The sequence below is a fragment of the Miniopterus natalensis genome, chromosome 1 (genome assembly GCF_054644295.1).
Source record: "Miniopterus natalensis isolate mMinNat1 chromosome 1, mMinNat1.hap1, whole genome shotgun sequence".
NCBI lineage: Eukaryota > Metazoa > Chordata > Mammalia > Chiroptera > Miniopteridae > Miniopterus > Miniopterus natalensis.
The window spans coordinates 200,134,392-200,149,679 of NC_142081.1; the positions used below are offsets into that span (position 1 = coordinate 200,134,392).

At 54.4% G+C, this 15,288-nt stretch overlaps 1 protein-coding gene across 1 annotated transcript in view; it reads right to left on the bottom strand.

The window, feature by feature from the left end:
- The window catches only part of RGS12 (regulator of G protein signaling 12), a 79,830-nt gene that overhangs the window by 42,147 nt on the left and 22,395 nt on the right, over positions 1 to 15,288 (bottom strand). The window contains exon 3 of the mRNA XM_087828418.1: positions 14,617 to 14,733. Within this exon, the coding sequence (XP_087684544.1) occupies positions 14,617 to 14,733 (117 nt within the window). The remainder of the gene's footprint in view (positions 1 to 14,616; positions 14,734 to 15,288) is intronic.

The window sequence follows — 15,288 nt, forward strand, 5'->3', positions numbered from 1 at the left end:
GAGGGTGTCACTGAAGCCAGAGCTGGAGAAGGTGGCGGCTGCGAGTGGATGCCCGTGGGGCCAAGAGGGGAGGGTGGTGGGGACCACGTGGATGAGGTGAGCAGCGTGGGCTCACTGCACCCGCTGAAGGCTCTAGTAGGAGGCTGTGACTCCAGCCTATGAGGCCTTTGGTGCAGAGCAAGCAGATCTGGGGAAAGTTCAACAAATGTGCTTTTTAAAAGTAGACTTTATTTTTTAGAACAGCTTTAGGTTTATAGAAAAACTGTGAAGACAGTACAGTAACAAACATGCTTTCTTATATATTGCTGATCCCTAAGAAGTAAGGGGAGTCCCTGAGGGGAAAGGGGACAGGAGTGGGGAGCATCAGCAAATGCCACTGCTGCTGTGGGCAGGGCTGAGCCACTCAGAGAATCCCCAGTCCAGGTGGCCACAACACAAGTCCTTCTGGGGAGAAAGCAGCTCAACAGAGGCCCACAGGAGTTCCAAAAAGTGAGCCCACACATATATGAGCTCATGACTCAAAAATCCCCTAAAAGCAAGAAAAATCCATGAGAGCGAGCCAGCAGAACCGATAGTAATGGACTCTCAGGCACTGGGAAGTCCTAGTACGAGATGCCAGACTACTATGAAACTAGAGAAGTAAGAGCTGCATAAAGAAAAGAGGAAATAGGTGGCAGATTTGAAAAAGTACCCCGCAGGGTGTTTGACAATGAAAATGACAACTGTTGAAGTTAAATGCCCAAAAGAGGTCCACAGAGATCAGAAGGTTTGAGAGAAAATTTGGGAACTGGAAGACAGACCTGAAAAAACAAGGCATAGAGGCTTGTACAAGAGTGCACAGAGCAGGTGGCAAGCAGAGGAGGTCCTGAGGAGCTCACTGCCCAAGGCACTCCTCAAGGCCGCCCACCAGGAAGGTGTCCGGGTTCCGGACGTCTCAGAGCGTGGCGTTTTCCAGGAAGGGCTCAAAGTCCCTGAGCCCCAGCCTCAAATCCATTTCCCTCCCTTCCTCACCTGGGCTGTTGTGCAAAAGAGCACTTCCTAAGCCCAGAATTCTAAGGAAAGTTCTAGGCATTTGGGGAGCCACAGGCTGTGGCCTCTATGCCCTGAGGGTTCTCCTGCAGGGGCCAGCGAGGACTCAGAGGTCACCGATGTCCCTGCCCAACCCACATCTGCTTGTAACCGGAGAACTGCCTCAGAATGATCCTGTCCAGTTTCCCATGAGGACCGGAACCAAAGTTCAAACCTGGGACACACACCCAGGAGGGACACCTGTGAGCCCTTCCCAGCTCCCACCCTGGAGGCAAAGGGCCAGGACAGGACCAGACACTGAACACTGGCCCTTTCAGAGGCACAGGGTCCGCTGTCCAGGAAGGTCCGGTGCTGAAAGCCCTGAAAACCCCACCCCGAACCTGGATGGGCAGGCAGGTTGGAGCCTTGCCTTCTTTGCTGGCCGGTCAACTCACAGATAAAAGTTTTTTTTCTTTTCTCAAAAGCTGCTGCCATAGTGTTGGCTCCCACCTGAGTTGGGCAGCGAGCTCCATCCAGAAATCCTTGATTAATGGTAAATCCACACTGGGATTGCTCCCAACACAAATCAGTATGAAACAGTACCCCCAGGAACCGGCCATGGAGCCCTGTATTCATGGTCTCCCACCTCCTCTGTTCACATCCCAACCACATGTTAATCTAAACGGAAAGCCTGGAGACAATTAATGTCACCCAGACATGAAACCACTGACTTCCTCTCAGTCCACATGTGAGCAAGAAACAGGTTACTTATCCTGCAAAAAAAAAAAGATATAATGACCACAGCCCACTCTGGCTGCTATCTAACCCACTGAGCTATAAGCGCCCACCTGGCTATGGCAGAGCCACGCCATTACATCGACCAGCATCCAGCTGCCTGCCCAGGAAGCGCCCAGGATGCAAAAGCAGCTAAGGAGCACATGGCCAGGCTCCATTCTAAGAGGAGGTGTGGTGTACGGGGGGTGGGGGTGTGTAGCAGTCAGTGCCCACGGGGACAGGGAAGAGGAGGGAGGAGTGCTCTGCGGGGGGTACTGGGTACAGTGTGCTTTACTGGTTGCCAGCGCTTGGTGTGGGGGAAGGAGGTGCAGGTAGACAACCCACCAACAACGGGAGGGTGGTGATGGAAAAGGCAGGTAACCCCAAGTCATGTCTATTTGCCTTGGGACTGGGAACATGTCTGACTCTGACCACGTCACCTACTACGCCGGGTGTGCATACTGTGAGCACATCCTGGCTGGCAGGCGAGCAGCTCACAATGGCAAAGGTTCAGAAGCCCCCGAGACAACCCCAGAGCACCACACAGAGGGCAGTGGGATGAACGCAAGCTCAGTGTGGCGTAGAGCCAGGAGCTCCCAAAGGCCCTGGCCTCCGCTGGGCCACCATACGATGCATATTGACAAGTAGGTTTCATTGTCTGCACTTCCTGGGTCCCTCCCAAACCCCCAAATCTATGTGCTATACTTGCAAGAGAAGAAAAGCCACAGAACAGGCTGCCAGGGAACAGGTCCCAGTAAATTAGCATTTTCCTCTGCTCCGATTTAAACATATCCCATAGTAGGCAGTTCTTGAAGGTCTACGCTGTGCCTCCAGGCCTCTGGGCTGGAGTTCATACTAACGTAAACAGACTTGTTTTAAAGGGACTTACAAAGCCTTTCGGGGAAGGAATGGAAGCTCAGATGGCCCCGGGTGCCGGGTCAGCCGCCTACAGTTCAGTGGGAACTGACTTGCGTTTATTTCTGGCAGGAATGGGGACTGTACACGTTTGGTATGTTATTTTGAGTTAGTGTTTAGAAAGCTCAGATGGTTTTTATGAAAAGTTGTACATGATGAATGTAGCCTTAAAGGTTGCTTCTGTTAGTGACATTAGACAACAGCAATTAGAACACACAGTTCCAAATTACTTTGGTATATAGTAATAGACGATACGTACATTTTCACCTTTGAGCCACTGACATTTCCTACCGGATGTAAAAAACATCAAAAAACCTACATACGACTCCTAAATAAGGAGCCAGAGGTCTGCAAGTTGTCCAAATGTATCCAATGCTTTGAATACAAAGATATAAATAATGCAAACGAAAACCTCACCGTAACAATCCAATCTGCTTCTAATATGTATTTGACTTTTTAAAAACTTGATCATTTAAGTTTTAAGGCAACTCCTCACTGGCCCAAGAGCATTAGCGAGCAGGTCTATGTGGAGCAGGGAAGATCCCAGAGGTGGGACCAGTGGGCCTGAAGACCCAAGGGCACTGCAGGGGGCACAGGAAGCTGCCCAGGTCGCAGTGGATTGGCGGGATTGTGACTGTGCTCAGCCCTGCCTGTGCCTGCTCGTCAGCCTGCCCTGTGCTCCTGGAGCCCTGGGGTCTTCACACCCAGCCATGAGCCTCTAGGGAACTGTCAAATCAATTCAATGGGCCACGAGCACCAGGGGTTGTGGGTACAGGCCCTGGAAATCCAGCTGAGATGGCTCCCAGGCTCACCTGCTTGGCTCTGCCCCAGGCACCTGTCCCGGGGCTGGAGATGTATCCAGAACTGTCAGGTCCCTGCTCCCAGGAGGCAGCCTGGGCAGAGGAAGCTGCAGCAGTGTCCCCGAGGCTGGCACTGGAGGAGGGCTGTGCAGGGCAGATTTAGCTGCCCCAGGGCTCCAGGGGCAAGTGTCACAGGAGGGATGGGTTTGGAAGGCTCAGTGTTAGCCTCTGAGAGGCGAGCAGATTTGGGGTATGGAGAAGCCCAAGTCTGACGTGGACACTTTGGCTGCCAGGCCTCCTGCATGTTCAGGGAGATGGGAGGGGACATGGACACGTTGTGGGTCTGAGGTGGGGGTAGCTGCTCAAATGCTGGGCATCTTCAGGGGATGCAATGATCACAGTCACTGAGGCCAGGGAGAGGGGCGGAGTGGGACATGTGGTGGTCCCTCCGGACTGGGGAGTGGGAGGAGACGGCAAAGGGAAGCCAGTCAAGGAGCCTGCTCCTGAGTGGAAAGGGAAGCTGTGGAACAAACTGGAGAAGTGTCCCCCTGATACATGTCTTCTTCCATAGACAACAGTGAGCACAGAACTGACCGCCTGAGAGGGACAAACACAGCTGTCTTTAACGGGCCGAAGCCCCTGCTCCACCTGCTTTAGGGTCCAGAGAGGTGGGGCTGATTATGCGCTAAGGGACCAGCTGGCCAGGCCTCTGCAGAGGCGGGGGCCACCTGGGAGAAGAGGGGCAACAGGCACAAGTGGGCTCAACTGAGCTGAAAAAGAACGTCAAATACCAAAGAACTAGTGCCAGCCGTGAGCTCATCCTCCACAGGCTCCGTGGCTCGCAGGCGGAGGTGCTGCCAACACCTCGGCCCACAGAAGGGCACGCCTGATGCGCTCCTCACATCCCACGGCCGCCAGCAGCTGAGCCTGCGGCTCCAAACATGCCCCACGCCCCCTCCAGCCGTCCCCTCCTTCCAGGCTGTGCTGAGACCAAAGAAGGGACACCCTCCTGCCCGATGGCCTGTGAGAGGAGCAGGGGGAGAGTCCGAGTCAATGACGCAGGGGACGGAGGGCCTGGCTCTGCAGCCAGACGGTCCTCTCAAGTCAAAGACGCCTGGACTCCTCCGACCACAGGCTGTCTTCCTCCTGGTGCTCGCACTTCCCCAGTGCAAATGTGGGGCCTCTGCTCCTCACAGTAGGGCGGGTCCCTCCCCAGCCTCTGCTCCCCACACCAAGGAGGGTCTTCCCCCAGCCTCTGCTCCTCAGCAGGGCCTTTCTGCCCAGCCCTCTGGGCCCCACTGAACTCCACTAAGTGTGCGGGGCTTGTGTGCGCGGGGCTTGTGCTGCCTAGAAGAGAACACCCAACTTTTCTATCTTCAGACTCTGCTCAGAGCCTGGTGCACAGAGAGGCAAAGCCCTTGGTCTCTGGAAAGTTCCTTCCCTCGGTCCCTTGCAGCCCAAGGCACCTGCCTGGGCAGACTGAGGTCGAAATAAGCCTGTGATATCCGCCGTGCTCTCAAACCAGAAACACAAGCTTGTGCCAAGTGTGCAACACAGCAGAGCTGGTATTTCATGACCAGGAAGGGAAGGAAGGGCAGACACAGCAGTGACAACCCCCAAGCAACCTGGCCACCTGAAGCGGGCACTGAGGGAGGATGCCGGAGCAGGGTGGCCAGGACGCAGGGGTGAGGCAGCAGGTCAGCAATTCCCAAGTAGGAATTGCTCCTGCTGCTCAGAGGTGGAAAAACAGCCTGTGCAACACTGCGATCAATCGCCATGGAGTCACCACACTGCTCCTACCCTGCCTCTGGCTCAGGGGGCCCTCCAGCCCAGGCCCTGCGAGAACTGCCCCCGGCAGCACCCGGTGAATGCCTGCCCCAGCCACAGCACTGACACAGGGGACACACGAAGCGAGGCTCTGTCAGACACAGCAGGGTGGGAGGGCATACAGAAACCTTGTGAAAGCTCTTTTGTGACACTTTGCATTCCTTCCAGACGGGGTTTCCCTGTCTCCTCAGCCAGGACCTGACTAGCATCTAGACTGTGACAGCCAGTCGGGGTGTGCTTTAAAGATGATGGGCAGCTCTGCTTTGGCAAAGGGGTGTGTAAACTTTCAGCCTACTACTGCACCTCACTTTTAAAAAGACAGGAAACTGATCTGTTCACTCAGCCAGGGAGGCCCACGTTCCCTCTGGGTGGGCACTCCGGCGGCTCTCCTGGCGCCTCTGTGATGATCATGGGAAACAGAGCCCAGAAAAGCTCCATCTCCACCTCGTGTGAAAGCAGCTTACAAGGAGCACAGCCTTGTAAAAGCCGTCACAAAGCGCAGCTTTTATTGAGCACACGCCCTCTGGACCAGAGCCCAGCATATTGTATGTGTGTGTGTGTGTGTGTGTCCCCTGGTTTTAAAGGTGAGCAAGCTGAGGCTCAGAGAGGAGCAGCCCTGCCACCCGCCGGTCCTCCAGCCTCACCCCTGCCCATGTGACCTGTCAGCACAACAGGGCTGGCCTCCGATGACTAACCTGGGGTCCCCCCGGCTACCATACTACCCCCACCTGCCACCATCCTGCTCCACACGGAGGGAGCCTGTCAGTTTTTGTTTTTAAAATATGACCCCCGCCACCAGACCGTGTCAGTGCAGCTACAAGAACAACTCATTTGCTGGTCTGAGCATTTGCAAACATTTCAGATGTGATCCAAACCATTATATAGGAAGCACGATGACAGGTTTTAGTCTCCTTTTAAAAAAAAACCTCAGAATAAAAGTCAACATTTTCAACCACTTGCCTTAATATACTATTGAGATTAAAGCACAGGCCCCACAGAGGTAGGAACAACTGACTGCTTACTTGGCCCACTGCAGGCAGACTCTGCCGGAAACTCACCTGTGGGCCCAGGGAAGCGAATGCACAGGAGCACACCGCCCCGGCACGACTGGCCAGCGGCAACGAGCCGCCCACAACCCCAGCACAGCTGCTCCCGCCCGGCGTCCGCCCCGTCAGCACCGGGGTTCCCAAGTGCATGCCAAACATGTTCAAAACACAGGCAAGTCTGCACGTATTTCACCAGCCTGACTCCTGGCCTCTGTAGCCCTATTTCTGCTTTCCACCGAACAGGGAGGGGTTGCTCATTTCCCACCCCGACCTCCAACCCGCCACATCTGAGCGAGTCCCGGCTCCTCGGCTCTCTACAGAAGCTCCTAATTAGGTATCAGAAAAACGTGAAGATGAAACAACTCAGAACAGAATGCATGTAAAATTGGTGCCCTGTAATTATGGACAATCTTCTATAAATAACTTCAATTTATTTTTATTTTTACCTTTACATCAACATAACACAGGACCACAAGAAGAAATAAAAATTATTCTTTTCAGTTAATCTCAAACCTTTAAAAAATGTTTACAATAAATCCAACTTTATAAGCTGAGGTAATAATCAGGCATTAGATATGACTGCCAGCAGTTCCCTATGATGCATGTGAAGAGTCAACTAGTTACATTAAAAATGTAAGACACAGAATAGTAATTAAGAGTATGACAGCTTTTCATACATTTAGCTAGTTGAAACTTAATGTTTCAACAAAACTAATCCACTCATCTTAAAAGCCTGTTGGCACTGCTGTGGTGAGGGCAAGAAAACCCTGCCGCTCTCTATAAGCTGACCGAGGGCCCCGTCAGCGGGTCCCCGAGGTAGGCTGCACCCCAGGTGGCCGACCACCACCAGTCCCCTCTGGGGGGCTGGTCTGTGGTCCCAGAGCTGGGCACCCACCTCCATGGGTCTCCCTTCCAGCTCCGGGAGGCAGACACAAGTTCACAGGTAAAAGCTGTGCTCACTAAGCAGTGACCACGATGCCGCATCTCCTTCCAGCACGTCCGTTTAAGTGACAGCAGCTGGGTAACTTACCTGCTGATCCTCTACACTGTGCGCTTCCTCTGACAACCCTTTTCCCAAATTCATCTTAGGATGAGAGAACGGAGCCTCTCCGGGCAGGCAGCTCCGAGATGTACCAGCGACACCGCAGCAAGCCCGCGCACGCCAGGGAAGTTCAAAGACGCTTCAGATGAAGTTCCAGCCCGCTCCCTGCGTAACCCATAGCAACAGGGCACTGCAGGAAGCTGTGGCTGGCCAGGGACTCAGACTCCGGATTGTCTCGTGCGAAGAAAAAAACTCGGTTTACATAAATCACGCTGTGAGATCATTTTTAAAGAATTTCCTCTACCGAAACAGCAAGATAACACTGCAGCTGATGGGCGCTGACGGGGTGGTCTCCCGGTCGGTGCAGCAGCTGAGAGAAGCTGAGAGCACGTGCCCAGGAGCAGCAGCCCCAGGCAGTCGCAACCCTAATTGCAGTTCTATTATTAGCCTCCACATACACAGTTTGCGTGGTGCCAGCCCGAAGAAACTGCATCTTCCTGACCCTGTCCCAGGGCCCCTACCATGACCTGCTCCGTCTGCCTCTCAACGCCTGACAGCCTGAAAGCGAGGAACCACGACATCCTCGTTTAGGGAAGGAGGAAGGCTGGCTGTCCCTGGGACCTCCCTGCTAGCGTCCCATAGGCTCACACTAGGTGCTGCCACACTGTCCAGTGACAGCAAGAGACACTAGGGTCTCCCTAGACCGGGCTCTAGGAGTCCACCACGCTCTTGGAAGGTCAGAGGGGCAGGCCTCAGGGAGCAGTGTGTCTGGGGTTACGCCCACGTGGACACCAGGCTGGGCGGAAGGCTCCCCAGTTTGGGGCCAGGCCACCCATTGGGAAGGCGCTGCACCCGCCCTCCCTTCCGTTCTTCCCCGGAGGACCCTGAGTGTCCCCACATGAGCACTCAGGGACACAGCCAGGCCCACGGCTCTGTCCACTGCAGAAACGCACACCTGTCTGGCAGGTGAACATTACAGACAGAAAGAGCGTCAACTCCAGCTTCCTCAGACAGCTTTTCTCAAGAACCCCGCACACAGAAAAAGCATGAAAAAGAGCAGGAGCAAGGAGGGGTCAGAGGCCTCGTTGCCACCTCACCAGCACCGAGCACAGACAGAGCTGCCCAGCCTGGCGCCCAGGACATGCTGGGGCGGTGAGGATCCGGGGAGTGGAAAGAGGAGGGGGTGGGGGCAGGGAGGAGGCTGGTCCAGGGCCAAGAGTTGAGGGAAGGCTGGGAGATGGCCCTGGGACTGGAGGGCAGAGCAGCAGGATGGGAGCAGCAGCCATTGGCAGCAGCCCGCCCCGAGGACATGGCAGGACGCTCTGTGGGCATGGCTCTCTCCTCCCTGGAAGCACAGCCATGAAACAAGCCCTGGAGAAGCCTGGCCCCTTCCAAGTCACTGTCAGTCCCATGTCCCACCCACGTCCCCTGTTCTCCAGGTCAGAGGGCTAGGATTTGTTCATTGGAATTAAACACAGCCACTGGACAGTGTGAAGGAAGGGGGACTGCCACTCACAAACCAGGCCTTCTGAATAATGTCACCTGTGAGCCCACCCACCTCCCCAGACAGCGACACAGGGAGAAAGGAGCTGCACCCAGAGAGCTGTGTGATACAGTCTGTGGGCCTGGCCAGGACCAGAGGGCGCACACTGGCCATGCGCCCTCCCTTCCACCCCTGGCCCTCATGCTCCCCCGCCCAAGTCCACCCTCCAGCACACACACACATGCAGCCACACACAGCAAAAGGTTCTGGAAAGAGCTGGAGGAGACGGTGGCCTCCAGGCCAGAGCAGTGTAAGCGCCTGGGGTTGGTGCAGAGGCTGGAGGGGAACCTGTGGGCGGCTTGGGGCGGATGTCAGGGGAGGGTCCGGCCAGAGGGACAGACAAGAGAGAAGCAGTGGGCACTCCAACAGGACAGAGCAGCCCAGGGCAGAGAGAACCTCCTGAGGTGTCCAGGGCCAGGAGCCTGGGCAACCGCAAGTTCCCGTGAAGGGCCTGCCAAAGAGCCCCTCCTTTATTCTGGTCCCTGCAGCGGTCACTGGTTACTGCCCCAGCCCCACGCCCATCTCGGGAGGGAGAGGGGCGCGTTCTCCTGAAAGTCCTGTAGCCATCGGGACTTTCCAAGTCCTGCCTCCGTCCTGGCACAGCTGGGACCCAGGGGACAGGCACACACACTTTACTACAGGTTCAAAGTAGCAGAAGGGAGATAAGCACAGAAAGCAGAGACAGCCTCAGACGAGGCTCCCATAAACCCTGTGGTCCCTTGACCCTCCAGCAAGCAAGGGTCAGACCCCATATGCAGGAACATCCAAGACAGAAGCTGCAGGGCTTGCTAAGAGGTGAGAGGCAGCAGCAGAGGGTCCACAGTGCCGACCTTCCTTCCCAGCGCCCCCACTGCTCACCCTCAGCTTGGCAGCTCCCTGCCCAGCGCCCACCCTCCACATGTGCACTTGTGGCACATATCTGCACAGTGTGGGTGACTGGCAGACGCCAGCTCCACGAGGCAGGGGCTGCTATTGGTTTGTTCTCTGCTGTCCCTTGAGCCAGAATAACACCTGGCACATAGTAGGTGCTCAATGAATACTCACTGAGACATCCTAGTACGTGCTCAAGTTAACAGGGTCTTAACGAGAATGGAGATAATTTCCTGTGTAAATGGTTTAAAGGGTAGGTGAGTACATGAAGGACCAAAACAAACAAAAACTTCAAAGTGAGTTAAATTCTCCTGGAAATAACAAACAGCAAACTGAAGAAGATTAAAAAAAAAAAAAAAGCTTGTTTTGAAATGTGTAGATTGCACCCTGGATCACGTGAGCTCCGTAACTGGGCAGAGTGTCCCAGAGGTGAGCCAGCCTCTGGGAGGAACGTACCAAATGGCCAAGTGGCCAAAGAAGGCAAAGTGACCAAAGAAGGCAATTGTGGCCTGAGTCTTGGGTCTAGAGCAGGTTCCGCCTGCCTCTGGCAGGATGACAGCTCTGACAGTAAGTGCAGGGCAGTTCAAAACACAGCAGTTCAGAGGACCTGTGCCCCAGAGGAAGCAACTGCAGGAGCTGGCCCTGCCCTCCCTCTCCCCCGCCCAGGAAGAAGTCTGGACACAGCCTGGGCCTCGGCGCCCCCTGCTGTCCAAGACCGGCACTGCCCGTTCCTGCCATCAGCACCTGAGCGTCCCCTGGCCCAGCTCAAGTGAGGAAACCTGTGCTTCCTCCAGCACAGGCTCCGGACAGTGACACAGAGGAAGGGCAAGATGGGGAGCTGAGGGCTGTGAGAGGCACGAAGAGACATCAGGGTCTGCAACAGGGATGGGGCGCTTCGAATGTGCAGGGTCTGGGATGCAGGCTACAGCTACCCAGTTAGGGAGTCCAGGGGCAGCAAGGCAGGAGGCGCGTGACACTGGTCAGCAGCTGTCAGGAAAAGGGTGGTGTCGAGGGCCATGGGAAGGGGCTGGAGGACCCCACCCACAGTCTAGAGAACAGTCTAGAGCAGGGCTGGATTCTCTCTCCCAGGCCCTGCCTACACTCGGCCCTGCGCTGAGAGCAAGCTGGCCCCACTGTGGTCTTAGCCGGGGCACCCCCAGTATGCAGGTGGTAGATACACTCTCTACCACTCAGCTCTCTGCTTAGTGTGCAAACAGCACAGGTTTGCGACTGGAGTGGCCAAAGGCCAATAAAACTACTCGCCAGACTCTGGACCCAACCACTGCGTCTCTGCCCAGTCCAGCTCCCCACCCCTGCTCTAGTCCAAAGCATCACGGCCCCTCCTGGGCTTTGGGAACTTGAGAGCTTTGCTTGGAAAGGTGGTTGCATAGCCTCCAGCAGCCTGCACTGCCCCCTGGTGAGTTTCACAGCCCTGCCAGCCTCCACGTGCTGCCCGGAGGGGGGCCTTCCAAACCCACGCATGACCCTCCCGGAGGAGGGCACCCCCAGTTCTCCACACAGGCCCACAGAGCCAGGCCCAGAACTCAGGGAGAGACACACTCATTGGGCTCCCACAGGCTCCCACCACACTTAGAAGAAAACTCAAGGTCTCAGCCTCACCTCCTTCCCTTCTGTCCCTGGACACACTGGCTGTCCAGTTCTAAGACCTTCAGGTAGCTGGCCCCCTCTTAGCCTCAAGGGCTTGGTGTGAACATCCCCTCCTCAGAGCAGCCCCTTTTCTCCCACACACACCTGGCCTTGCTCCCCACCACCATCACCCACCAGACTAAGTCACCTGCCTGACATCTTCCTGTTGAGGCCCGTCTGGCTATGCCTCTCACCTGGAGAGCGATACCCTGAGAGTAGAATATAACCACAGCTCCAGGGACAGTGTGGGACCAATGGAAAGCTGGAAGGACAGAAGCATGGACGCGGGAGCCCCCTGGAGCGCCTGTGTCCTGGGAGAAGCAGCAGGTAAGTCTAGTGCGCCCAGGTTCCATGGACTCAGACAAGTTCCCTAACCCCTGGCACTGGCCCTGTGCCTCAGTCTCCTGCTCTGTAAAGCAGAAACAGAGTTCCCATGGCCCAGGGGTCACAGCTGTATCCACAGTGATGGGGCAGGTCGTGGGCTTGGGCAGGGCTGTTAGCCTCCTCCCAGGAAAAGAGAGATGCAACACTGGGCCAGATCCTAAACTGAGAATGCAGCTTGGTTGAGACCCACCTTCCAGTACAGACCACGAAGCTCCAAGGGTCCTCGGGGGGGGGGGGGGGGGGGGGGCGGGGGCTTGGGCCTTGTCGCAGCACGGCATCAGTGCAGGGCAGACCCTGGTTTCTTCCACCAGTGTGGGATGGCCCTGGAGCCTGCTGTGAGCATAGCCGGACCCAGCACAGCGCTGGCAGGGAAAGCCTTCGGGCACCCTGAGAACACACAGGCCAGCAGCAGGCTCCTGTCTCCAGCTACTGAGAGCACTTGCTCCCCTCTCCCTGCAGCCTGCCTCTCACACTCTACTCTTCCCGATCCAGCCTGCACCTCCAGATCCAGCCTGTACCTCCCTCTCAACTGCACAGGAAGGGGCCTCAAATGCTTCACCAGGCTGTAACATCCTATGGTTACATCAGAAACACAAATTAACTTACAGTTTTAAGAAAACAGCCAAAGTCAATGTATTCCAGTTTATTACTGAGTCTATAACAAATGATCTTATTTAAAATTAATTTTTAAAATATAAATAAACTCAAACAGGTATTTGTACCCCCATGTTCACAGCAACATCGTTCACAGCCAAAGGTGGGAGCAAGCCAGTGCCCATTGACAGATGGATGGACAAACAAAACATGGTTTATCCACAGTGGAATATTATTCAGCCTTGAAAAGTAGGGAGATTCTGACACCTGTTACAACATGGACTAACCCTGAGGATACATTCTGGGTGAGATAAGCCAGACACAAAAAGACGGGTATTGTACGATTCCACTTATATGAGGTCCTTGGAGGAGCCAAATTCATAGAGACAGAGAGTAGATGGTGGGAGCCAGGGGCTAGGTGGGGGGCGGGGGGATGGGGAGTCAGTGTTTAACCGGTACAGAGTTTCAGTTCAGGAAGGTGGGAAGTTCTGGAGATGATGGTGGTGACGGCTACGCAACTATGTGAATGTGCCTAATGCCACTGAACTATGCACTTAACAATGATTAATTTTATGTGATACTAGTTTACCACAATTTAAAATACATACACACATACACACAGGGTGGGCAAAAGTAGGTTTACAGATGTTTGTATGGAAAATAATACAATAATTAATAAATAATAACACAAAAATAAACTGCGTTCCGCGTACTCACAACTATAAGCCTACTTTTGCCCCGCTCTGTACTTAAGTAAAGACGCCCTAAACAAGGGTAGGAACAAGCCCCAAAGGAGATCTTTCCAAACGTTCATCTGACGGCGTGCCCGTATCCAGAGTGTACAAAGAACCACTCAAAGCCTACTGGAAACAGCCCAACAGAAAAAGGGTATAAATAAGCTACTAATTCAGAGGAGAAAGCAAGTGGCCAAAGAACCATAACAACAATGCTTGGCCTCACCTGGAATCAGCGAGATACAAACTTAAACAAGATGCCCTCTCACTGAAATGGGGGAAATTCAGGTCTAACAGTACCAGGTGTCAGTGAGGAGGGGTCACAGGGACCCACACCCTGCTGGTGACCAGAGCCCTAGTGGAAGAGCCCCTGGAAGCGGGCGTTTGGCCATGCCCGGCGCCCGGTGATTTTACTACTAGGAATTCTCTGTCCTGTGTGTGCCCCGGGACACTTGACATGGATGCTTCCTCAGAGGAGACTATTTCCAACTTTGTACCAACTGCCCATCAGCAGTAGAGCGGACACAAACAGTGGCTCATGCACAGTGGAACGCCACACAAGTAAGTAACGGAACTGAGGCCGCCTGGGTAACTCTTGAAAGCATCAAGCTGTGCTCTAAAAGTGGCCGAATCAGACATACACTACAATTGCAGCCGAGTAAAATTTCAAAACACATAAAATGAAGCGGGAGCAGGAAGGCTGGCTGCCAAGGGTTCAGGAGGAAGGCGGGAGGGAGGAACAGGGGAGCAGTGGAGCTACTCTGTGGGGCACCACAATGGCGACCGCAGGACATCACCACTCGTCCACACCTTTGTGATGCACACCACCGGGGTGAGTGCTCATGAAGCCATGGATCTCAGCTAACAAGACAGTGCCACGCCAGCTCATCCACTGTAACAAACGGACCGCGCAGATGCAGGTGTCAGCACAGGGCGAGCCGGGGAGCACAGGGGAGCTCTGCGCCTCCTGCTTACCCGCTCCGGAAACCTACACCTGCTCTAGTAGCAAAGTCGATTCCATTTTTAAGGAACATAGGTAAAAGGAAAGAACCACACAGAATATTATCAGTAGCTGTGCATCAGTATCGTATCTTTAAAAGGGGGGTAAAGATAAGCCCTTCTTTCCTCACAGGCTTGTGAGGTTAAACAAGTTCACACGTATAGCTACAACAGCATCTGGAACACGGAATACAGCACTGAAAGCACTATGAGGTCTGGGACATGTGCTGGGGCAGAAAAGCACCAGGTGTGACAGGAGGCGGTCTGGGGACGTGTGGCAGAAAAGTACCGGATGTGCATTAGAAAACAGTGGTTACCTTAGGAGGAGAGGGGAGCAGGATCCAGGTGGAATTCAAAGGAGATTAGGTGTATCTGTAAGATTAATTTTCATTTCTAAAAACCTGAAGAAGAAAAGAAAAGCTAAAATGCTTACCTCAAGGTCATCAAGGGAGCGAGTGACACTAAATCTCTTGGATCTTCCGAAGGATCTCCGAGCAGGAGTGCGTTGTGAAGTCTGAGCGAGTCCAAGTCCCCGCCCAAATTTTGAGCCCTAAACATAAAGAAAAGGTAAATTGAGTTGCCTCCTTGAGAAAGGTACTCAGCTTTGCCCAAAGCACCACCTCCCAGAGAAGGTGGCTAGTGGAACCCAGAAAACCAGACTGTGTCACCCCAGGGTAAACTTCATGGTACGCAGATACTACCTCAATAAAAACGCAGAACCAAAGAGCCATCCAGGGTCTCCAGGTACTCCAGGTGCTCTGCCCCTTACAACTATGTGCCCCAGAGAGCAAGCCGGCCTCAACCTCCAGTCACCAGGATCTGCCACCAAGAGCAGGTAAAACAGCACATGTGAGCCTTGTAGGCGCACAGTGACAGAAGGATGATTATTAATGAAGGCCAGTTCTCACAAGGCCACCCTGCTACATGATTTCACAAGCATTCTGGGAGGCCAGCCTGCCTAGACATTCAGCTGGCATCTGCAGCCCAAGCCCACTCAGGTGCAGGACATAAGCGGCCAGCGAAGCATCTTGTTCCTCCCCCGGGAAATGACCAGAATAATTCACTATCAATATGCTCAACATGTCTCCAAATGTGGCCATGGTTC